At 43.9% G+C, this 25244-nt stretch overlaps 1 protein-coding gene across 2 annotated transcripts; it reads left to right on the top strand.

Annotated features, from left to right (window-relative positions):
• The first annotated feature begins 82 nt into the window (after positions 1-82).
• Positions 83-21887, top strand: mao (monoamine oxidase). 2 transcript variants are annotated; one of them, XM_028394299.1, is made up of 15 exons: positions 83-354; positions 9361-9455; positions 9948-10085; positions 15128-15232; positions 15327-15418; positions 15753-15894; positions 16664-16813; positions 17206-17365; positions 17458-17554; positions 17880-17933; positions 18026-18083; positions 18169-18266; positions 18374-18485; positions 19163-19225; positions 19316-21887. In XM_028394299.1, the coding sequence occupies exons 1-15, from the start codon at positions 300-302 to the stop codon at positions 19469-19471; spliced, it is 1575 nt and encodes a 524-aa protein (XP_028250100.1). In that variant the 5' UTR covers positions 83-299; the 3' UTR covers positions 19472-21887. The 2 variants fall into 2 exon arrangements, with proteins under 2 accessions (XP_028250100.1, XP_028250099.1); XM_028394298.1 differs by lacking the exons at positions 83-354; positions 9361-9455; positions 9948-10085 and adding an exon at positions 11213-11383.
• Positions 21888-25244: the final 3357 nt, after the last annotated feature.

Genomic DNA, 25244 nt, shown 5'->3' with positions numbered 1-25244 from the left:
TGATAAGAGGAGACCTTGATCCAGACTGCCCACTATCAGGAGCAAAGTCCGACCCATTGCACTGCTGCACAAATGAAGCAAACGGTCACGTCTGCACGTCCACGACACTTCCTTATAATCCCAATTATTCAGCAGCAGGGCAGGGCAGCAGTTGCTTTACTATAGGTGGGCGGAGTCATGTGGGAGTGGGCCTGGCCGGCGCTTTTAATACAGATGCGCTCCTCCGTGCGCTCTGCGTTCAGCGGCTAAAGCAGGACACGGCGGATAGAGCAGGGGAGACACGGAGCCAGGACAGCACCATGACTGCACCCAGCAACACCTACGATGTTATAGTGATCGGCGGAGGCATATCAGGTGGGTGACAGAACTTCTTTGTTCACCTCTGCGGGGTGGAGGCGGACAGATTACATCGTCTGATACGCTTTGTGTGAAGGTGATGAGACAACTGTTGCGCAAGAACCGCTCTTGGATTCAGAAGCTTTTATTTTGACAGAATTGGAGGGTTTTCCTTCCACCTCGCTCACGTCTCCTATACGTGAGGCTCATCTTTCTCCTGTCCACCGCTGTATCACCACCACCGCATGTTGAGTACCAGCTAATCAGCCAGAGCATACTTTGTATTACATAAGAGGAAGTGTGTGTGTGTGTGTGTGTGTGTGTCACAAATTGGTTGCATCCATAAAGCAGACATGTGACATTTTGAATATACTCCTGATCATAGAAAAGCTGTGATGCTGAGGAGGTCACATTCATTTGATGCATGGCGTGTTAAACAGCATTGCAGGTTATTAGAACTGACTGCACTGTCCTTCAGTAAGTCATAAAAATGCACAGGAGGAAAAGGTGAAATACATTTTCTGCTCATCTGAGCCTGACTTGGCTGCTGTGCTGAGTATTGTCTGTGACAGAGGAAGAGCTGTGAGGAGGAATAGTCCTTTTATTTTGACAGTCTCTGTTCAGCAGCTGATATTTACAGAGCTTGCTGTATAAAGCAAGTGTGGATTATTTGAATTGGCAGGCTAATAACAAGCTAAAGGCTAAAGAATCATTTTAAAACAGATCAAAACTTTTTTTTTTAATTTAGTTCTGTAACAATATAGACATGAATTGAAAACTGCATAAGACAGAAAACAACAAGCACGTTCCAGCCGCCGGCTGCTTCACATTTTGGGGAATTTAGCCAAACAAGTGTGTGCAAAACAGATTTTCTCTTTTTTTTTTTAGCTTTTGAAAAATGATTTGATAAAATCTGATAAGACCTGTTCTCATCTGGGTGGAACAGAATGACACGTGTGGTCTGAATGTCCAGATGGCTGCAGATCAGGTGCAGTGGTGTCGGAGGATTTAAATGGCTGTCAGGTTGTTGTGACTGCAGTTCCTTCCACTGAGTGAACCTGCGTCCTCTCCCTACCCCCCCGCCCCCACCGCCACCACCACCACCACCCGGACTGCTGACAGCTCTGTCCACTGCCTGCCTGCCTGTCAGACAGGGAAGAATGTAGGTCAGTGTCAGTTCACATCCCAGTCAAGCAAGCAAAACAACTACAGGAAAAAAAAAGTTAATTTGATAACACCAGGAGACCCCGCTGGTTTCCTCTGGTTTTTTTCGCTCTGCCTTCCTCCACTTGTGCCACATTAGCGTCTTGTAATTGCACCATTTGTAAATAGTGCTGCCCTTTGCCGGCACAACATATAACAATCACTGTCCAATCAGAGGACAGTTGATTGAACTGAGTGCTCTTTTCTCTTTTCCTCTCCTGAGATGGGTCTTTTCTGTTTGCCTGCAAATGCAATTGTCATTTTGTCGCCTGCCACCAGCAGGACAGCAGCTCCTCGAGGGGCAGTCGGCACTTTCTGAGGAAAAACACTAAACACTTCTGACAGCCTGTTATCAGCCGAGAGGGTGCTAAGGAAGAAAGAGGAGGAGGAGGAGCGGAAATCAGAAATAATAGGGAAGAGATGGAGGGCAGCACTTCCTCCTGTTATGCCTCAGCAGCTGTGCATATGGGAAACATGGCAAACGGAGACAGTGAGATAAGGCTGCCTGAGAGTTGTGGAAGGAAGAGAGGGAAATGAGACGGTAAAGAGGGGAACCTGAGGTGCCTGTTAAAATGGAAAGAGGATGGAAGTGGTGAAAATGTGCCGAGCGGCTCATTTCTGTTCCACAGTGTGATGCGGTTCTCCTCAATGAACTGTGCAGCGGATGATTTAGACAGATTAGCTGCACTTGTGGAGTTGAGGCCTGTTAACTCAGCTGGAGTCGGCAGTAAAGTTAAATGATATAATTATTTAACTTTACAAGAAAAGCTCAGGTCTCCTGTTTAAATGCATGTGTGTTGTTAGAAAAGTCGCACAAGAGATAACAACTGAGGTTCACTCGAGTGTTTTTATTCCTGCAGGAAGGAGCAGTCACACACACAGACAGTAGCCTCTGTAGGAGTGCTCAAGGTCTTTTCAGAGCAACTCCCTTCTTAAACACTCTGTTATCTAACAGAGGTTGTTTTTTCAGTACACACACTTAGAAATATATCTTAAAGTATGCATAATCATAAAACAAGATCACATTACTACTCCCAGTGACCAAGTAAATTTACAGTGTTCAGGCCATGAGGCCACTAGTAAATTTTCTGTGTACCCCAAGCCTGACCTCACCACCATCTGTTTTAAAATTTGCCTCTTTAACCCCTAAATACAAATCACTTTAGTAATGATTAACACAGGGACAAGGAATTCTTCCAACATGTGTACACCTGGTTTTTGATTTAATTTCAATTTGTCAATTTGTTAACACAAATTGCATTTCAACAGAACAGTCCAGATGAAGGGCAAACAGCACACAGACACAGAGTCCAACACACGGTGGATTTAGCTGAGCTATAAGTCAGCATCTTGGACTTCCAGAAACTTCACAGGTTACTGGCCTTCAGGAGGTCCGGGCAGGTGCCTGGCCTGCCTGGTCAGATCAGGTGAACTGACAACAGAGATGATGATGATGATGATGATGGACGATGTTGGATGATGGTGGACTCTTGGTGGATCTTCCAGCTTAGCTTTCTCAGTAGGTCAGCCTAGTCAACCCCTGTGACAGTGTGACCCTTTCCCAGGTTGTCCACCAGCAGAACTCAGAAAACACACGCCATCACCTTCATGCAGACCTCACTGATGTAGACTGATGTGGACCTCCATGGTCACAAACTGCTGCAGAACTCTTTTAGCATGCACCTCAAACATGGCGGGTTGTCTCTTGACATGTGCCAAGTTTGACTCGAGGAGTCTGAGGATCCAGTGAACTGACAGTTCAGAGTTCGTTGTGGTTAAATTCGTGGATGTTTTACTGGGAGATTTCCCGCTCTGTGCCAGTGTACCGCTGTGTGATCAGATCATGTCATGGATCTTGTCAAAGCCTTTCAGGGCAGTGGCCTAAAAGCTGTAAGAAGAAGCTCCCTGTATTATATTATAAACGAACCAATCTTCGCTTCTGCAAGGTCATAAGCTATAAACTATTGTTGTCTTTGTTGTTTCTTAGTCAGGCAGGCTCAGGTGCACCTGTTGGTCTTCCAAGTTAAGCTGTCATCATTTGTGAATGTTCTTACAGCAGCCCGATCCCGTCCTTCTCTGATAATTCGTCTAATTACTGTCAACACGTCTGCAATCACAGACCTCCTCTGTCCAGCTGTGCAAACAGGAGAAGCTGTAAGCTGCGCTGCCAGATACAGTCATTAGATGGATTCTAATTGTCTGCATGCCTGCGCCTCTGTGTTTGCCGTGTGTTCTGCGGTAGGTAGAATCATGAGAAAGTGCGGCCGTAGCCTCAGCTGTGTTCATCCTAACAATGACTTAACTGATTGTATGCAAAAGCACCTGTAGTTGGATGGATGTTTGCACGAGTGGAAAAGTCCTCGTCTGTCTGTGTGAGCGAGGCAGCTGTGCCGAGGCTGACTTTCTCTTTTTCTGATCAGTGTTTGTCTGAGGAAATTAGCTTTCATAGTGTGATTATTGAATATTTAGTCCATGCAAAACCACAAGAGTCCAAATGATCCACACTAGGATTATGAAGGGGTTCAAGTACCATTTGAAAGTCTGACGATTGTGCCTGTTTCTATATGATGAGCTGTGAAGTAGGGATGTGTATGAAATGCGTATGTATCTATTCATGTCATCACTCTGAGACATTTTCTCAGCTGAACAAAGTTGTTTTATCTTTTTGAATATTCACTGAGAACCCCTCAAGGTAACATTCAACTGTATTTTTCACATCTGTCTGGTCCAATTCTGAGTCTGATCATGTTGCTGCTGATCAATATTCCTCCTCAGGTTGTTTCCTGTAAACATCCAGTATGGAGCCTTTTAAGGCCCTATTTCAAGTGTCTCACTTGTCACTCAGACACTATTGGATTCTTTGTTTGTGTTCCTGCGGGAAGAACACTCTGCTGAGGTGCAGACACATCAAGAAAATAAAATGTCACACACTGGCAGCAGTTTAGCAGCTCAGCATCAGGCTGCGGCAGAATTATAATGTCATATTTAATGTTTGCTTCTTTAGGAGAATGTGTTCGTGTTTGTCGGGAATTCCAAAAATCAGCTGTCAAGTTGAAAAACAAAAACTTTTCCATGGTCCTTGAATGCATCATGTGAGGTTCCATCTGAGCTCAACAAATGAGCTGTTAGCAATATGATGTACAAACAGGTACAAACACTGGCATTGATCTTCTCACCAAATATATTAGAAGCTAATTGATACCTGTAATCCGATTACAGTCTGAGCTGTGCCAGCTCTCATCTGCTGTGTTGAAGGCTGCTAATTTGATTTAGAATATTACGCCTGGGAAACACTGACACAAACGGCAAGTGGGAGTGAAAAGACAAATGACAGGTAGAATGCCGCGCAACTCAGAGGATGGAAAACAGGGAAGAGATAAAGGCAGAGACAGGAAATGGCCCGAGGACGTTCAAGGAAAGCGCTGCTGCAGTTTAGTGTATAGCTCTGTAACACAGGTTTTTTATTAGAAAGAGGATTATTTAGGTACTTTAATTTATAAATGATCATTTGGACAGGAGTGTCCTGGCCATCATGGGTATTTTAGTTCCTTGATTATGGTCAGCGTTGTCATGCATTATCCATTTTAAGGACTTTGTTCAATTAGTTTGTCCTCAAAAGGAAAACAGCATCAGCGGTAGGAGAGAGGACAGTTGAAATAACTCCGCGTGAATAAATGCATGTAAACTCTGCTGGTTGGGTCTGGTGTGCTGCCTGAGGACGACGCAGCACCGTTTGCTGGGTGTGTTCTGTACATAAAACCATAAAAACAGCTGCACCTTTACAGAGGTTTCCTTCTTTCCTGTGTCGGCACTAAACACAACGCAGGTTTATTGTCTGAAGTCATGATATGATTCCTTAAAGTTTAGATGTTTTACATCCTCCTGACACTGAAGTGGAGGAACCGTGCTGGGTTCAGGTGGAGTAACGATCTCTGAGACCATGTGTGTGCTCATGTGGATTTATATAGTGAAGGATCGCAAAGATCCAGTCCAGAAGCAGTGGGAGAGAGGGGGACTTCTCTCTCTTACACACACACACACACACACACACACAAATACAGTTTGTTCCTGCCAAATGGCTCCATCTTAACAATTACTGTTGTCAAGGAAACTGTCTGTCCCTATCTGTTTTTCCAGCACAGAGGGCAGAGGATGAAAAGAAGTGTGTGTGTGTGTGTGTGTGTGTGTGTGTGTGTGTGTGTGTGTGTGTGTGTGTGTGTGTGTGTGTGTAAATCCATCATTTATCTATATAGAAATCTGATGAAACTGTGTTTTTATAACTAACATTTTAGTCTGTGGCCAATAAGAAGATAAAATGCACACAGTTGCTTCCTTTTTTTCCCACAACAGACACCAGACAATTAGGTCACCCAGAGCCCCAAGGTGCTGCAGCAGAGAAGAGAGGAGCACTGGTGAGGAGAGAAAAATATCAGGAGGAATGATTCCAGCTTGTTGACCGTGCGCAGCTGAATGAGAATCAGAGGAGGAACTTAAGCTCTTTGTACGCAGAATAATTAACTCTACTCCACATGAAAACATGTTCAGACGTCTCGTTTATGTAAAATGATGATCTGTATAGAAACAGATACCATATGAAAGGTGAATTATTAGCAGCTCGGTGCAGTTTAGTGACTCTGCTTGGTCATTAATTTGTTGCTGTCATTTCTAAATTACACCTGCACAGATTTGCAGCTGGAGAATTCTTTTCCTACTCTTCATCATCAGATCTCCTCTCCTTTCTCTTGTCTGATCCTTACTTAAACGCATTCATACACAAAGCAGGGAGATGCACCGGCGAATGCACAGCAGCTGCGCCTCAGATGACAGGAAGACTGCGCATCAAGGCGGCTGCACCTGTTTGATAAATATCAAGCATGTCTTTAGGTGAAAACCTCTATCAGCAGAGGACATCTGGCTGGGAGGAGGAGGAGGAGGAGGAGGAGGAAGAGAGAGGATTGTTTCTCTCTTCCCGATTTGTTCAAACTCTGACTGACCTTTTTACCTTGAATGGTGACCCTGTCATGGAGAACATGATGTTTCCTAAAGTCCTCACCACTGGTCCCATTTAAAATACTTCTTTATCCATGGTTTACATGTTGCATCTGATTTTTAGTGTTGATTTTGTTTAAACCCTGCTCTGGGGAGACAAACCAGGCGTTTAATATAACATTAAACACGAGTTTGTTTCTCAGCCTGCAGCTGTTTTTCCTGCAGAATCAAACAGCAGCAGGATCTATCAGCTCCGTGCACGTCTCCAAAGAGAGAGACAGGGAGAGAGAGAGAGAGACGATGCTGTGTGCGTTTCTGCACGTACCACAACAACAAAATTTTTGTCAAGGGCATAGTTTAGCATGAACGGAGGGGAGGCATCTCGACCAATAATTTGATCCCCTCCTAAAAAAACAGATTCTCATTGGGTGCAGGAAGGGTTAAATTCTGATGGAATCATAGGTTCCCACCAATGTCAAAAGCAAATCTGCACCCTAGTGTTTGTTTTCATGAATCTTTGAAATGTTGCTGTAAGAGAATTGTGGGGCAGCGTCTCTTGATTGATTGATTGATTGCATCCATGTTAAAGGAACAATAAAGAAAACATTGAATGTCCTTTGAGAACTTTACCAGCTCTAATCATGGCTGCCATTGAGCAACTTTACGGTCTTTTCACTCAGTTGGGAACCTTCTTGGAAATTCAGCCACTGCAGTTATTGATGAGGACGTCTAACTAATGAAATTGATGTCAAAGCTAATGACCTCATCAGTAAAGGAATCAGTGAGCCTTGTACACACATGCTTTGCAGATGGACACCTGCACCTTGTGACTGTGTGCAGTTCACGTTCAGGTCTGCAGAAGTTTGTGGGAAAAGCCTCTTTCTTTCTTTCTTTCTTTCTGCTGCATGAGGTGAATGATAAGTTCAGCTCAGGAACCGTCTCAGCATGTTGATTTTTTTTCCCCCCTCTTCTTCGCGGCGGTGGAATGGAGGTAAACAGTGGAAAGCTCGGTCTGGATCCTTTTGAAGTGATGATCGCTTTATACTGATCTGCTGGGCTCTTTAATACAAAAGCATTTTTTATGAAACCAAACATGAAGCTTTGATTAGGACAAACATGCTCTCTGATCAAAGCATTATCCCAACAGGAAGCTACTGTTTGCACTGATCGCTGTAGGCATAAACAAGAGATGCAGACAGATGCTCTTTGTTTTTAAAGACAGAGACTGACCTTTTGAGCCGAGCGCAGGTAATAGCATCAGGAAGATTTGTGAGCCTCCTCTGGTCAGAGCTAAATGCTCTCTAACAGGGGCCGGCAGGCTGGGCGTGTTTGTTCAGAAAGAGGAGGCAGAAGTTTGGTAATGCAGGACAAAGTATGTTTAAACTTATATAAACCCTGTAGCTTCAGCAGAGCTTAGATGGATTTGGAAGGAGGAGGGACGTGAAGACGGCGAGGTCAGAAAGGAATTCAGGGGGAAGGCCAGGAAAACATTTACACAGATGTGGTCGCCTGTTGACAGTTTAACCATGAGATATTTTGCCCTGTGCTGCCGTCTGATACATGTTACCTCCTGCAGCCCACACTGAGAAAAACACAACACGGCCAGAAGTATGTGGACGGGCATCTTGCATGCTTTTTAAAGGAAAACACCAGCTCTCTGAGTGACGGAGGTTTAAAATGAATGCTTCCAAAAAAAAAATGCACCAACATTAACACACGAAAACAAAACATTATCCACTCATCAGCTCAACTAGGAAGTCCTGATTGACTCATTTGTGACCAACAGTCGTGCCAAAGATTCAGTGAGTCATTGGCTGGTCTCCTTGGCGTCTACCGAGTTGGTGTGTGAGTACATGTCCTGCTTCTAAGATGAAAAGTTGCAACATAGCACGTTATTCAACAGACAAAAGTATCTTAGATCTGCTCATTTATTAGTGCAAAGCAGCCACAACTGCATTAGCAAAGATGCACACAGACCAAACAAACATTGCAATCAGAAAGCAACCACTATTACAACATTAAGTCAGTCCTGTTCAGGGATTGTTGAAAGAAAGTGTGGAGAAACAGCTGTATGCCAGACTTTATCAGTTATTGGTCCATGTGTACAGGATTTGAGGTGTCCACATACTTTTGGCAGCACACAGTATCAGTGTATATGTCACATAAATCACTCTGCCTGTGTTTTCTGTGTTTGACTGCTGCTTTGACATTGTCCAGAGCTGCTGAGCCATATGCTGCATGCTAATCCTGTGTGTGTGTGTGTGTGTGTGTGTGTGTGTGTGTGTGTGTGTGTGTGTGTGTGTGTGTGTGTGTGTGTGTGTGTGTGTGTGTGTGTGTGTATGTGTGTGTGTGTGTGTCTAAGTGTGTGTCTTATTGAGTTAAAGTTATGGCAGGGATTGCCTGAGGTCTGTGTGTGTGTGTGTGTGTGTGTGTGTGAGAGAGAGAGAGGCTGTTTTTCTGGTTGGTCAGTAAGTCTGTATATGTGATCTTCTGCTCACATGACCAGCAGGTCAGATGGTTTATGAAGAGTTTCTCTCTATACCTCTTGGGCCTGCAAATATTTCCCCCTCTCCCATGTTTCCTCTGCGCTCTCTCACAAGCTGTCAAAAAGCCAAATGTCACTGTAAAGTCAAGCACACAGGCGTAGCTGCAGTGTGCTGACAAGCTGCAGAGAAACCAGATTTCCCAAAAAAAAATCCCATCATCCTTTTCGACATTCCTTCAATAGTTTTAGAGAGCTCCCCCACCTCTGTGTGCCCTTCAGATGTTAACACGCAGGAAGTGGAGCCACTGTACATGTCCTCATTCACCTGTTTCTGTGTCCTTCTGCAGGGCTGAGTGCGGCCAAGCTGTTGAAAGCCAGCGGCCTGAGTCCTGTGGTGCTGGAGGCCAGGGATCGGGTCGGTGGTCGCACCTTCACTGTGCGGGTAAGACCAACAGTGGTGCAGCTGAAGAGCTGTTCTGTGCTCTAGTACCATGGTTTAACAGAGTTCAATTACAATACCGTACATGTGCAGTAGTAAGGGAATCATGGTTTGTATCATCACAAACAGGTTCATATTTTATAACTATTTAACATCTACTTTTTTAAATGTAATTCTAAGAAACGAGAGCTGGGTTTATCTCAGGATTTGTGAGCTCAACACCTCGCACAAATCTATGTGCTGTGAGAAAGTCTTTTTTCAGACTTTTGCTTCCAACGATCCCCCACTGACCATTTGTTGCTGACTATATTTCTGAAAGCACCTGTCCTTCCCAAGCACTTTCTTAGAATCTCATCTGATGCACAAAATGTTTACATTACACTCAAAATAAACAGAAAAGCCCCCGTACCTCTAATCATGTGATGCACTGCTGTGTAGAATTGGCAGAAGACTTTTAACAAACATGTATGACCTGGTGTCTTTTTTTTACCCCAGAACAAGGAGACAAAGTGGGTCGATCTTGGTGGGGCATACATCGGACCAACTCAGAACCGCATCCTCCGACTGGCCAAAGAATACGGAGTTAAGACCTACAAAGTCAATGAGCAGGAGAACTTGGTGCATTATGTCAATGTGAGTGTCCATTTTCTCCTCTTAGCTTTGGCTGATGTCATCTTGTGTGACAGATCCATACATGTTCCAGATGTGTCCTTCACATCAAGTTCTGCTGTAGATGTTGACATTTTCCAGAAAATAACACACAAACATCCTGAGTCGGAGCCGTTATCTAATCATGGTTCTGCAGACATGGCAGTGAGGATGTATTTGTCATCTATGGCTAATTTGCCATGCACTTCTCATGACTTGATGATCAACAGATCCTTTCCCCCGAACTAAAAAAGCTGCTGTTTACTCATTGTGAGGATGGCTGGCACGGTGGTGCACTGACTCAAAGCTTGAAAGTTGTGGGTTTTAAAAAGAAAAAGAAGAAATCCAGTATCTGACTTAACTACCGCAGGAACATGCGTTTTATTTTGCAGCCCTGGAGGTTGCTGCTTGCATCAGATCCATCTCTCATGATCAAATCTGTAGCTCTGACTGACTGATGATGATTAAAAGTGTCAGCTTGAGTTTAGTAACTGAAAACACGCTGAGATGTGGAATCCGCCAGGAAAGTGTGATCCAACTTTTATCCATCTTGAAGCAGCCACACAGACTCCTTCCCGTGGTGCTCAGGAAGCAAACCAAATGTTGGGCCCCTCCTGTGTCTTCCGACATGTGTAGCAAGCAGCTAGCCACCCCTTTCTCTTCTGCAGCATTAGCGAAGGGAGATCCTAATCTTTGCCTCAGGGGATTTCAGTAATGCAGTTTTTCTTTTCTCTGAGTGGTCCAAAGGCAAACAAAGAGAGGAGAAAGAAGGAGGCCATCTTTCTTTGTTCTTGTTATTCTTTGCTCCGTATCTCATTAGTGTGGGTGCACTGCTGTGCCTAACACAGTTGTGCTCCTCTTACCTGATTTGATTTGCTGTTGCTGCCTTGCACCCTGATCATACTACTCCTATAGTAAAAGTAAATCACTGGGCTGAGTAGTGTGGCTGGCGGCTTTCTCTCTCTGTATGTGTATGGGTGTAATGGAGAGAGCTTATCTCCACATAGAGGCTGTGTTAAGGTCATTGAATCATAATTTTAGAGGTGGACTTTGATCTCCTGGTCTGTGGGTGTGGACTCACTCACACACTGCACGTACACTTTCACTGCATGATGTGGAAAGTTTTCACACACAGTCCAGAATATTACAAGCCTTTCAAGATAATGAAGTCTGCTACCACTGCACGCAGAAGGCTGCTTCATTAATCATCACTGAGTCGAGTGGAAGTCTGCCAGTGCTAGCAAAAAAAATCATGTCGCAACTGCAGGATTTAACCTGTTGAAGTGAGTATGGTCTGTACATTTGCTCCCCTCTAAGCACATAAATGGACTTTTAATGATCACTAACACTCAGGACTAGTTTTGGAGACAAAAATACACTAGAAACTCGCAGTTCCTTCAAAATAAAAGTCTCCCCATGCTTGCTAGTTAGAGGGAAGCAACGAGGAAATGCTAGCTTCTTTGTTGGGTTGTGCACCATTTGTTGCGGTTTCATTGTGCATGACAGGAGGCCTTAGCGGGGGGTGAGCTGTTGTTGGTTCAGGTTTGGCCTGATTTCTCTTTTCTTTGAATAGATCAGGTGACACATCGTCAGGGAAGGTCAGTTGGTCACCATAACACCCAGCTTTCGCACGACTTTGGTAGAAGCAAGAGTTAAACAGGCCAGTTTTTATGTTTTGTTTGTTTGGCTTGTAAGACCAGCATGCTGAGCCTATGAGAGATGAGGGTGATGTTCCTTCATCCATCCATGATCGGTGATAAGACCGTGGTGGAAATCTGTTTAGACATGTGAGGTGATGTACATGGCAACACACCCACACACACAAACGCTTTAAGGTACCCCTTTGGCAAGGCGGTGAGATGGTTGGTGATTTTCCGACCTTATGACACATTTACCAATCACTCAGTGAGGAAGGATTCAAACCAACAGTGCGCTTTGTGGCTGCAAAAAAGACACTAAAAGGACAGTTGTAGTGACGCTTTGTTATGTGAGCTCTGGATCCATCGCATGTGGGAGCTCCTCTGTGAGTGTGTCTCCTTAGCTACTATCTCTGTAGGATCCACTCAAAGACCCAGACTCACATCCTTTGCTGGTTTCCATGGCAGCAGGCCTCATCAAAAGCTGCTTACCCCTATCAGTGTCAGTGAATTTGTCTGCATTTGTGCATACAGTGTGTGTGGAGAGCGGTGAGAAGTCAGCTTGTTAAAAACAGCTGACTCTGCAAAACCCACTACCTTCAATGTACTGCATGGGATGCACTGTATGTTATGAGTAGTAGTGAGTATTATACACTGTTTTGACTGTAAGTAGCTTTGGATTAGCAAAGAAGCAACTCAGGCAAATAAACAGGCGCTGTGCGAAAAGTTTCCTTCACAACAGGACAAAAAAATACGATGTTTTATTGATCTAATGTGATCAATTTAAACCATAGTATGTGACGGGGACTGCATTTCTCCACAGGGTAAAAGCTGGAGTAGTAGTAAACCAGCATGCGTCCAAGCCATTGTGTAATTAGGCTAGCTTTCAAGCAAGCCACAATGCTAATCAGCTTTTCTATGGCAGATTGTAATCCAAAAGGCCAATGCTGGTTTCCCTTATCAGCAAACTACTGCCTAACAGGCTGCTGCTGCAGCTCTCAGCACTAGGATTTATTAATGAGGTATCACTATCTCAGACTTTGATTAAACACTGTCCCTGCTTATCAGAGATTAAGAAAGAGCGTGGGGCGGTCCCTTTGCTCGCAGCACTGTGGAAGTACTGGGTAGTGAGTGTAAAGATTTGCAGCTATTATAAACTAAGCTATTATAACCATTGATGTTCTCTGATCATGAAATACATCTTAAGTCCCGTATCTGTTTTTATATGTGCTCTCCTTTAATTATATTAAAAAAAAATCCTCTGTGGAGTCTGGACTGGGCTTATTTGAACTCTGGTGCACTCGCTACTGAGAGTGATCATTTGGTTAATATCATGTAAAGGAATAAAGTCAGAATAAAAGCCTGTGTAGCTGCTTTATTCTAGTCTGTGGTTGAGGGGAGTTTTTTTTCATTCTTGTGGTATGTCTGGGTAAATAAACAATTCATGCAAGTGTAAACTATATGAGAAAATGTACAGTATTGGCCTTTGTGCAGTCATCTGGTACATGCTGGTATCAGCCTCATGCTGAGCATGCTTCCTCCAGCATGATGATCCTTGATATATCTCTCTGAGTCAGTTTTAGCACACATCATGAGACAATCTACCATCTAAAATGTGTATCCTCCAAGAGTTCTGCTGCAGTTTGTATCCATGGATGAAACTCACATCCATGGATACAAACTGCAGGTGGTGGCCTCTGGGTTTCTCAGTGCTGTGCCTGGATCTGGACCTGGAAAGGGGTCACACTGTTACTGGGAAGATTCTGCCCGAGGGGCGCTCTACCACCAGAACAGGTCCATTCTATCCAACATCTGTACACCTTCCCTTAGACTGTTACCTCTTCTTCAAGTTCAGTGGTCGCCTTTTAACATTTTCTGACACAGAGTGCAGCTTTACGGTCAACACATATGATCAAAATCAAATAAGAAGATACTATTTAAGTGTATTTTATGGATCACAGTCAGAAACGGCTGCCGTATACTTGTGTCTTTTGTGAGCACTGGGTTGATGCTCTGAGTGAAACTGACCTGCTGATGAGGATGCTGCCATGCATCCTCTCCCCTCCTCTGCCCTCCTCCTTCTGTATTCACTTGGCCAGCATCACCATGGTGACAGACCTGTTGTTCCACAGCAACGGGCAGTTCTGGCCACGTTCTGGTCTCTGAGTTCAGACTATGATCACAGCCTCAGCAGTTTGACAAGCTCCTATGAAAACAGGGCCAGTTTAGTCTAAATAAAAACCAGCTAAACCAGCTAAAGATGATGTTGATGAAGGGGATGGTTATTTCTAATTATAGGTGTTGAAGAGCTACTGGCATAAAACTACACCATGTTATTGTGGATTTTGGGATTTTTGTGCCAGCATCTGATTCTCTGTAACATAATATCTTCATTCATGTCAGGATATTCAGCACAAACATTAACTCAGAGTAGATTTTCTTAGTCAAGTCTGGTGGGACAGACAGCTATGGCAAACCCACCACTCTTAATTCTGCATAAGTCCTTAAGTTTCCCTCCTGTGTCGACAAAAGTGCATTGTCTATGAGGTTTGACTCACTTTTAGAGCCAGAGGCTGCAGGGTCAATACAGGTTTTGACACTGTGAGATTGGCTTTATTTCTTAGGGTCAACAGAAGAAGAAATGTGCTTCTGAATTTCATGGTATTTAATTTCCCTTAGCTCTGCAGAAAAGTCTTTAAAAAGCCAGAACACATATTGAAAATAAAGCTGTGTGTTTGGTGGTTGTTTGTAGGTATGATCAGGAACGGAGCTCCAGAATATTGTATGAAACCTGTGATGTGCCTGCAGGTACAACACAATAGAATGAAAGTGGTGGAGCTACTCTCAGAGGACTTTACTAGAAAGCAACAGAGGCTTTTCAGTAGCTACAGTTCTCTGGTGCATGTAACCTGCATGTGCCCATGTGTCGGAGAACTTCTGATAATCTCCGCACCCCGAATTTCACTTCTTGTTTGGCCGAGATGTGGAGCAATCGACTTACAAATAACACATGGACTATGCACACACTTATCGAGCTCTGGACCAGTTATAAAGTGTTGCACAAGCCATTTATTTCTAAATATCTCTGTAAACACTGTTTACAGTCATCCTGACTAAGCACAATGGATGTAAGCTAGAGGGTAATTACAGAGGAAGTCTTTATGTCAGACTTGCCATCATTGAACCTCTCTGTCTTTATGTCATCATCAGAAAAGCTGAAATCAAGATTTTGACATGTATTATAATTAAAATATTTTGTGGTGTGTCTGAGATTTTATTCCATTCCATTTAAAAAAAGAAGCAACAAGAATAAATGTCTGAGTGATTTCCTTACTTTACTGTTTGTAGAAGTTACTCTTCTCTAATATATATATGATGTGTGTCCAACAGGGAAAGTCTTACCCGTTCAAAAGCTCCTTCCCTCCCATGTGGAACCCCATCGTCGTGTTGGACTTCAACAACCTCTTCAGGACGATGGATGAGATGGGCAAAGAGGTAAAGCAGCTCTGTTTGCTGTTTATGTGCTGTAGATGTTTGTCATTGACCTTCCTCCTCCTCCTCCTCCTCGCTCTTCTTCTCCTGTGTTCAGATTCCCTGTGAAGCTCCGTGGAGAGCGCCACACGCTGAGGAGTGGGACAAGATGACCATGCAGGAGCTCTTTGAAAAAATCTGCTGGACCAGGTAATGTTGGGGAATTATGATTATGATTTGTGTGATATAATGTCATCAGATAAATCAAACATTGTTTAAAAGCTCCAGGCTGCAGGATTTAAAACATTTTAAACATGAACACCCACAAAAATTCTTAAAATTAATGTCAGGGTTCTGGAAAATTTAAGATGGAAAAAAAAATCATCACCATCATCTTCTGAGAAGAATGTCAGACCTTTGGGGGGGTGGGGTCTGAATTCTGAAAGGATGAGATTTAGAGAAAAACATCATAATCGAGAGATCCAGAATCACACTCTGCACAGTTTCCCTTTAAGTAATGGGTTTTCCCTTTCATCTCTCTCAGTACTGTTCGTCGCTTCGCCACGCTGTTCGTCAATGTGAATGTGACCTCTGAACCCCACGAGGTGTCGGCCCTGTGGTTCCTCTGGTACGTGAAACAGTGCGGTGGAACCATGAGGATCTTCTCCACCACTAACGGAGGACAGGTACAAAAGTATTTGTGAAAGTCCATGTGAACCAAAACAGCCACAGTCGCTGCCAAAAGGTGGACTTAAGCTCTCCATGTCCCACAGAGATGCATTCACTCATGAAAGCAGGAGATTGAGCATCAAATCCCTCAGACCCTAATAAAGTTTCCTGATCAGGCCGGCGTAATTATGAGCCTGACAAAAGGTGTTTTCTTGGAGTGCTGGGGGAGCACATACTGCTGCCGTACTTTCTAAAGCTAAGTGGCCCTGTTGCCATGGCCACTGAGGACTGGGCCTGTGTTTCTGTAAACAAACGACACTGCAGCCAGCTCCGTTGCTATTTCCTGCTTGCAAGCATGTCAACAGGTGGGGTTAAATTAGAATGGATGCATATGGAGCCACATTTGTCACTTTTAGTACAACTTCTCACAGATTAAATAGACTTTAATCAATCAAGACAAGCTTTTGCTGCCAGGAACGATTGAGCTGTAGCTCCAGAATCTCTCCAAACACTGCAGTGGAATGTGCACAATGTGTTTCTGATCAAACATAAAAAAAAGAAATGCTGACACTAGCCATGAAAAGGGTCACTGCCTGGACCTAGGCACCTTCCTCAGTCAGCCTCGTCACATTCTTTCTGTTGGTTTAAGATTTGTAGTGACAGGAAATGGTGTGTTGAGGAACATTAGGATAAGTGAGTTTTGGCAGTGTCAGGCAGGATCAAACTGAAAAAACCTGACTGAGATGCTCCACACTGGTTGTTTCTCCTCAACTTCCTCCTCTGCAGGAGAGGAAGTTTGTCGGCGGCTCCAGTCAGATCAGTGAGTGCATGGCCAAAGAGCTGGGCGAGCGAGTGAAGCTGCAGTCTCCCGTCTACAGGATCGACCAGACTGGAGACCTGGTGGTGGTGGAGACACTGGACAAACAAACCTACATGGTACGTTTCGCACCGCAGTATTACATTTTGGAATTCACTCTATTCATTTCAGAGGAAAACGCTCTTCTGCACTGACTTGACAGCTGTACAGAGAGGCGTTCTCCCTCTGAGCATGCCAGATGGTTTTTATTTATCTTCTCTTCATGACCCAGAGAAGTCAAATTCTGCAGTGTTTCTCATATAATATCGTTAGGTAATAAGCTTTATATAAGTAGCCATGTTTTCATAGAATGTAACATCAGCAGTATTTATACACACATGTTGTAATCTGATTACAAGAATCTTTCCACTAACATGGTGTAGATCTCAAACAGCATCAGGCCTTTGCTGCCATCTGCTGGCTTCATCTTGCCTCCTCCATACTGATGCAGCTCAACCTCTTGTCTCTTCAGGCCAAGTATGTGATTGTAGCCACGCCTCCTGGTCTAAACCTGAAGATGCACTTTAACCCCGAGCTGCCACCACTGAGGAACCAGCTGATCCACCGTGTCCCCATGGGCTCCGTCATCAAGTGCATGGTCTACTACAAGGAGAACTTCTGGAGGAAAAAGGGTGCGCAGGAAGTGTGTGTGTGTGTGTGTGTGTGTCCTTGTGATGTGTAACTGCAGGATGTGATGCTTATCCTTCTGGTTGTGTGTCACCAGGTTACTGCGGTAGCATGGTGATCGAGGAGGAGGGCGCTCCCATCGGTCTGACGCTGGATGACACAAAGCCTGATGGGACTGTACCTTGCATCATGGGGTGAATACAGAGCTCCACACAGTTCTCAACAAAGCTTATGATCACTACAGTGTCCACAAAACTGCATATAAAAGGAGATTTCCAGCTTTATTACTTCTCTTACACATGATGCATTCAAGAGCTTGCATCTCGTCTGTGTCATGTCCTGCTAAAAGTGTAAACAATTGTCAGCGATTTCCCAAAAACAGCTGGACAGTGTAATATTTTTTTAAGAAACTCCTTAATCATGGATCATCCATAACAAAAACAGAAATACTGAATAAAAAGAAACCCGCTGCCTCTGTTGTTGCTTCTCCTGGATAATCTCTGTTTCCGTTCCCTCCAGGTTCATCCTTGCTCGCAAGTGCAGAAAGCTCTCAGATCTGTCCAAAGAAGAGAGGTAACAAAAAACAGACTTTGAGACTAAACAGCACCTTAATACACTCTCACCAGCCACAATATCACTTTAATCCAAACTCTCCTGTTGTTTAGGTTGAAGAGGATCTGTGAGATTTACTCCAAAGTGCTGGGCACAGATGACGCTCTGCATGTAAGTCACACAAAGCGACAGTGGAACTTCCCTTCAGAAGTAAATGAAAATCATTCATGTGTCCTGCTTTGTGTTTTTGTTTCAGCCAGTGCACTACGAGGAGAAGAACTGGTGTGAGGAGGAATACTCTGGAGGCTGCTACACAGCCTACTTCCCGCCCGGTATCCTCACTCATTATGGCAGGTAAGACACTCTGTGGCTGTTTGAGAGGCTCTGAGACGTCTTAAAATATCCAGTCCAAAAACTGACATGGTGGGGATGAATCACATTTTCTGTCCCCTCACTTTCAGGGTGCTGAGGGAACCTGTGGGCAGGTTGTTCTTTGCGGGCACGGAGACGGCCACAGAATGGAGCGGATACATGGAGGGAGCAGTGCAGGCCGGAGAGAGAGCATCCAGAGAGGTCAGAGCATGAACCTCAGAAAACATCCACAACATGTACATTCAAACAGAGAGCTGTGCAAGAAGAGTTAGGAACATACAGCTGGAACATACCAGGTGTGACTAAATGATGCACACCTGGTGGATGCCAACTGCTGCACCCCAGCCTGCTCGTCATGATGAGGAAACGTCCTTCTGTTCCTTCAGGGAAGGATCATAAAACTCTTCCTGTGACACAGCACAGACTGTGTGTGTGAATCCTCTTTAGTGCATGTAAATGTGTGCAGATCATCATCATAAAGCCTCTTCATTAGTTGGCAAATCCTATAAAAATCTTATTCTGCACCCTTCACTAAATCTCCGTTATAAACACCAGAACTCACACGTTTCCTTCATTTCCTCCAAATTTATATGCTGCCTGCATTTTCCTTCTCACCGAAGGGGGTCTGGCTCTAACTCTGAGAACCCCTGACTGAGGCAGATCATATAATGACACTGCTGTTCATTCATCGAATGCTTAAATACTCCCACTAAATGTTCATGCGCCACCTGCTGCTCGCCGTTTACCTCCCTGCGTCTACTCTGCTGCCTCCTCCAGTGTCAGCATTATGTGTGCGGCTGAAGATCTTGCAGATAGATTTTTTGTCTTCAGGGTTCACATTGGGCTTCCTGACTGACACAGCCATTGTGTTCTTGCAGGTTATGTGTGCAATGGGAAAAATCCACCACAGTCAGATCCTGCAGCCGGAGCCTCAGAGCCAGGTAAGGACTTGAGCAGAGAACCTGTTAAAATGCAGCTGTGTGATGGTAAATATGCTCCATACCTCTTGTCTCCTCCTGTCCCTCCTGTAGGAAGTCCCTGCTTTCCCATTCGTTACCACCTTCTGGGAGAGGAACCTACCCTCAGTCGGTGGTCTCCTCAAGTTCATTGGAGTGTCCACCTTCCTGTCTGTCGCCACCGCAGCTGGCCTTGTGGCCTACAAGAAGGGCCTCTTGCCCCGGAGCTAAACTGTCACCACAAACACCATCACCCTCCTCTGCATCTCCAGGGGACACAACTCAATAGACACTGTACTTCTAGTAGCACTACTTTAGTAATAAAGTAGTGAACTATGTAGGGTATAGGATGTTTTTTGAGGGAGAAACTGTTCAGCTTGTGCAAAACCTTGCTGTCAGTTTGTGCATCCATTAAACAGCAGCTGTTTGAAAAATAGGAGATGCTAGTGTGAGAGGAGGAAGTGAAGAAATCTACCAACAACCGCTCAGATTGTAAAACCAATGAAGGAAAAAGATCAGAATCAATTCTTAAGAGGGAAAAACACAATCATCTATCACTACTTCTACTCCACACCTTGCCAATGACATTTACATTATTGATTACATGTGAGATTGTGACTCATCATGCTTACTGTGCGTCTGTGAGGCTGCATTTATGAGAGTGTGTTTGTCAAAGTTCGTTTACAAACTGTGTGTGAGTGCGTGCGTGTGTGTCTGTGTGTTAATTACTTCTAAACTAATATCTAGGTGCTGATTTATTCTGGCCGGGTTGCCGTAGGTGTTTGATGACATCAGGAGAGGGGATAGAGCTGCACCGTTGCCCGTTTAAACAGAAACATTTGTCTTTGTATTTACTGTCAACACATCCCATAAATAACCAATGAATTCATCGAGTTTTCGCACAGTTTTCTGTGCTTTTTGCTTTAAATAAAAGGGACAATTGGACTTTTATTGATTTCAAACAAGTGGTTCAATTTCCATCTGCAATACGTTATATTTGTGGTATCATTTAGTTCTGGGACCTTTGCATGGAAAGCCTAAGGCACGGTTGCTGCCTTAGGGCTTCCACAAGTTGAATAGAAAGCCTAAGGCAGGAAAAAATTCTTGGGCATGCACCATTAAGAACAGATATGATATTGATTAATACATTATAGAAGGAAAGAGCTTCATTGTCCAATAAGATGAGTAGAAGGGAAATTGTCCATAAACCAGGAAGCACTGCAGAAATTGGCTTAAAGCATCTAGCTGTAGCAACCGACCATGTGAAAACTACATTCATGACCACCAAAATATTATAGTTTTTTATGTTTATTTAATCAGTCTGATGCCAGATGTTAGCCCCTGAATCCACAGCTGAAAGTAGTTTCCAACAAATGCACTATTTTCTGCTGTTTGAGAGTAATTTTCCTCTAAATGACAGGACCCAGCTGTTCAAACCTTTGAAAGAGAAAGCAGGAGCAGGTTGAAAAGATGTGTTTTTTATGGGATTTGTTGACGTTCAAAGCAAGAAAGAAATTGAAAACGGTATCTTGGGGTAATGTCGTGTTGCTAAGCTGCTCTGTATGGATGTCTTTCGTAAATTTGAATTTACGACTGAATTTGAATGTATTTAGATAACATTATTTGTTGGTATATTAAGATAATTAGGCTTTTAACATTCATATTTCACCTTTTTTCTTAAAATTTAGAGTAACACAAACTGCAGCTTAACACAGTCTTTATAAAAAGCCCAAATCTGACGTGAAGTGAAGCCTTTTTTTAATAGCAAAGCCTGCTGGTTTTTATTATCATACTTAACATGCTTTATTGTTTACTAACGGAGAAATCTAACAAGTTTTATTTACACTGAAAAAATTATCCACACAATTAGAGAGGATTTGTCCGTGTAGAGGCTGTTTTTAATGGGGAAGGAAAAAAAGAGGGAAACTTGCCGTGTTCATGCATGTGTAATGAAGGGCACTGTACCGTGTGTGTGTGTGCAGCTCTGTGAGAATCATGCTGTTCTTGTCCCAAAGACTGGTGTTTGTGAGTGTAGTTTATCTGGTCGTGCCTTAATGGAAGTCGTAGTGTTTTTTGTCATTTTTCTCAAGTGCCTGTGTGACTCTGACACTCTCTGCCCTCGGGGCCCGTCCCTCCCTGTCGCCTCCTGTGCTAGAGGTGGGAGGTCAGAAGGAGCGGTTTGTCATCAGTAACCATTGATACACACATAAGGGATGACTGAACAACAGCTCGGCCCTTTTGAAGTGGTACCTGAGTTGCATCCTGGACTGACTCAGACTGTCGGTGATCAAACTGCTTTTCTCCAGTGAAGCCACGTCTGTGTGTGCTCTGTGTTGTGAGTGCAGTGCTTCTCTGTCTGTCCCCGTCTTTGTTGTGGTGCCCTCCTGTCTCGCTGGCTGCTTACCTTCTCCTCTTCCATCCACACACCTTCACTGGTTTTGTGTTAAGTCATTACTGGCCTGGATGATCACATTCTAACCCATCTCTAAAACATGTTTACAGTTGTCTGAGCCGGCACACACCATCCATCCTCTCCAGACTAAACCATTAGCAGATTTTTTTTTTTTATTTTTTTTTTTTTGATACCGTCCCTCTTGTCCTTCTGTGCATACGAGCCTCTTTAACTATTCCCGTGACCTGTTCATTGATGTCTTTGATTCCTCAAACAAAGCTGGTGATATTTAAAAGAAAAAAATGTGAAATAAATCTTTTACTCGTCTAAACTCTTATTGTCTGTCAATGTTTGTGCATCTGGGAGAGACAGTGGCCTCCCAGCGAGGATAGGACGCAGCTGGAGACACTTTCACATCAGCTGCTGTGATACAAAGGGCAAAAAACTGACAAGTGATTGTTAAGTTTGTTTTGAAGGAAGTTTGAAGACACTCATGTGCCATGCAGTAGTTTGCAACCTCAGTTTAAAGGAGTTAAATTTCAAGGAGTTATTTTTGTAGCAGATCCAGAGTCTCTAAATCAGTGAGGTCTACATCAAGGTGATCTTCTCCTTCTACTTCTGACTTTTTTCTGTCAGGGGTCACCACAGCGAATCATCTGTTTCCACCTAACTCTATCCTCAGCATTCTCTTCTCTCAGACCAACTTCATGTCCTCTTTTAGCACATACATATATGTCCTCTTTGGCCTTCCTGTTGACCTCTTGCCATCTCAATCTGGTGTCTCTGATTTTGCCCCCAAAGCGGCCAACCTGAGCCGTCCCTCTGATGTGCTTGTTACATCAAGACAATAGCCTCTGTCTGCTGAAGATCACATCATCAAACACCTGTTTGACATCCTCAGACCACCACCCTAGATGAAGAAGGGCTCAATGCTTGATAGTTTGATATCATTTCTTCTGTGAAACATTTCCATGATGCTAACTTCTTGGTGACAGTATACCACTTTTATTTACAGCAAAGGGAACAAAGAGCAGCCCATAAATCTTACAACGTGGGTCATAATGAAAAGCTCCAGGCTGCTGTTTGTGTGCATTGTCTCAAACTCACTAAGATCTCTGTCAAAACCCCCAAGAGATCTGCGGTTCAGTTGTGGAGTGTGTGTAGCCACACAGCAGCAGGAAAGAGTTCATTTCTTTTAGTGATGAGCCCAAAGGCAGAGCAGCAGGAGGGCGGCAGAAAGAGGGCGCCGAACAAAACCTCTCCTACTGCTCAGAAATGTCAAACTCCAAATGTATAACCTTCAGTTCCGATTCCTCCAGATAGTCTTTCTCTCTGAGACAAAACACACTGACACTTATCTCCATACCAGCCTTGGAGTGTGTGTGCATACGTGTGTGTGTGTGTAGGCCTTTATGCCAGGACTTCCCCCTCTGCAGGGATAAAATGCCATCCTCTTTCATCTCTGCTGTATTTTATTTAATCTCCTCTTTGAGTTGCTCACCACAGGGTCATTCACATAAAATCCTGAATCGTAAAATCAATATAAATCAAATCTGGATGACAATATGAGGAAGTCAAACCTAAGATAACATCCTCTGTGTGTGTGTGTGTGTGTGTGTGTGTGTTTTCCTGCCAAACAGACCATGATCATGTAATGGTTTTTCCCTGCAGTTATGTGCATAACCACAAGAGGGCAGATAAGAACCATCAAAGTAAACAGAACACAGCCTGCTGAGCAAATAACTGACTGTTGTCATTCAAGCACACAGCGTTGTTTGTTGTGAGAATTGTTGACACACACACACACACACACTAGGAGGAAGGTGTCACATTAATCCTACTCTGGGGTTAGTCATGTTGTCTCTGGGCTGCTGCTGGTTGACATATGGCACTTATGTTGCTCTCATCACACCCCTGTCTGAGCTGTGATAGCCAGAGGCTCGTCCAATCCCAGATTGACACACCAGGCTTAGTCACTGTAACCACTTTCCAATCCCACGCTGCACAGCTCTGACAGCATCTGCTTTGCAGCCTGCACAGAGGTTGTGTAACTGCAGCAGAACAGCTGCAGCCTCACTGATGGTGCTGATGTTTTCCTTCATTTCACCTGTGAACACACATACACACCATGAGCACTCACGCTCACCACCTTTAGCCACACCGTCATCTCTTTATTAGACTACAGCCGTGCTCCCGGCCCCTCTGCTGCTCACTGTGATATGAAATCTGACAGTGTCGATTTGCCTCCCAATCCGTCAGACTGTGGATTGGATTCAGACGGCAGTGCTGTGTGGACCAGGGGTGGGGGGGTAGGAGCTGTGGCCTAGGCAACCGATAGCCATCCATCCACCCACAACAACAAGTTCCCTCAACGGTGAAATCGTCTGCAATCTCCCGTTAAATGTTCCCACTCCTATACTCAGCATTAGATTGTTTTTTTGTCCGCAGGTATCAGAGGTGCTCAGAATGTGTCTTCTGGGCAGAGGTGGATTGCTGCAGCAGAGAACTTTCTGATGGATTCTGGTGGTTCAAAGTTCACAATGTACACGATGATAATTTTGATTGATATGAAAGTGTGGGGAAATGCACTTGAAAAAGCTCCATTAACCCTTCTCTTACAGAGCATGTTAGCTTAAGATACATGTGGACACACTATTGTGAATATGCATAATGTTTCAGCCATGTTCATCCGATGGCTTCTCCTGCTAGCTGCTAGCCTGGATTTTCAATCAGTGTTTTCAGTTTTTTATTAGTTAGCATCAAATATTTTCTTACCTGAGAACCCACATTTCCTGCTTCATTAATTGCTGAAAGCTTACTGTTATAATTGTTTAATTTAGTAACTTTGATTCGATTCCTGAAGCTCTCTGTAGAAAAAAAGGCCAAACGTTAACCAGACTAACTGATCTATGAAAGGCCACTTTCATCTCAGATCATGTGCTTCTTTTTTAGATGGCTCCTTAGCTCCTTAGGTTTGTCTATCTAAGCTTACAGTCCTAAATTATTCAACAACAAATACAAAATCCTGAGCTACTACAGTAAAGTGGTTCAGTGTTGTTTGTTTGTTTTTCCAACTACAGTCATTGTCATACATTGAAAGATTAATGACTCGACTGTGCAGCAGTATATACTGCAGCTAATAGAGCCATCATTGCTCTTCATCCCCACCTGACTTTGACAGCAGACCATCTATGAATCAGTAGGCCAGCGTGGAGCTCTCCCAGCCTGCACCGAGCCCCTGAGCCTTCAGAGCTTTCTCCATCTCATGACGCTATAGGCTTTCTAACTTATTGTTCTGGGCTGCTGGGACCTCTGCAAGATTTACCGCCAGATCCTCAATTGATTACAGCATCGGCTCTTGTTAGACATTTCACTTTGGCTGAATTGGGATGAAAAAAAAAAAAAAACGCTCTCCAGCCGTCCACCTTGATTTATGGATGTTTGCAGTCATATTTACATACAGCATCCGGGCCTTTAATTTTCCTGCTGCATGTTTCGAGGACACACAAGTCAATATTTTATGACTTGTGTAATGGCCACTGGTCACCCAGCTGTGTTGGTGGTAATACAGCACTGAAGATGGTGAACACTAACGATTATCCAAACTTCAGA

The sequence above is a fragment of the Parambassis ranga genome, chromosome 21 (assembly GCF_900634625.1).
Source record: "Parambassis ranga chromosome 21, fParRan2.1, whole genome shotgun sequence".
Lineage (NCBI taxonomy): Eukaryota > Metazoa > Chordata > Actinopteri > Ambassidae > Parambassis > Parambassis ranga.
This window is presented reverse-complemented; position numbering and strand designations above follow the sequence as displayed.

Excerpts from the sequence above, each read along its gene's own strand:
- mao (XM_028394299.1), top strand. The coding sequence starts at position 300 with ATGACTGCACCCAGCAACACCTACGATGTTATAGTGATCGGCGGAGGC. Across the intron at positions 16,814-17,205 it reads TGGACAAACAAACCTACATG|GCCAAGTATGTGATTGTAGC; the intron begins GTACGTTTCGCA and ends TTGTCTCTTCAG. Across the intron at positions 18,267-18,373 it reads ATCCTCACTCATTATGGCAG|GGTGCTGAGGGAACCTGTGG; the intron begins GTAAGACACTCT and ends CCTCACTTTCAG.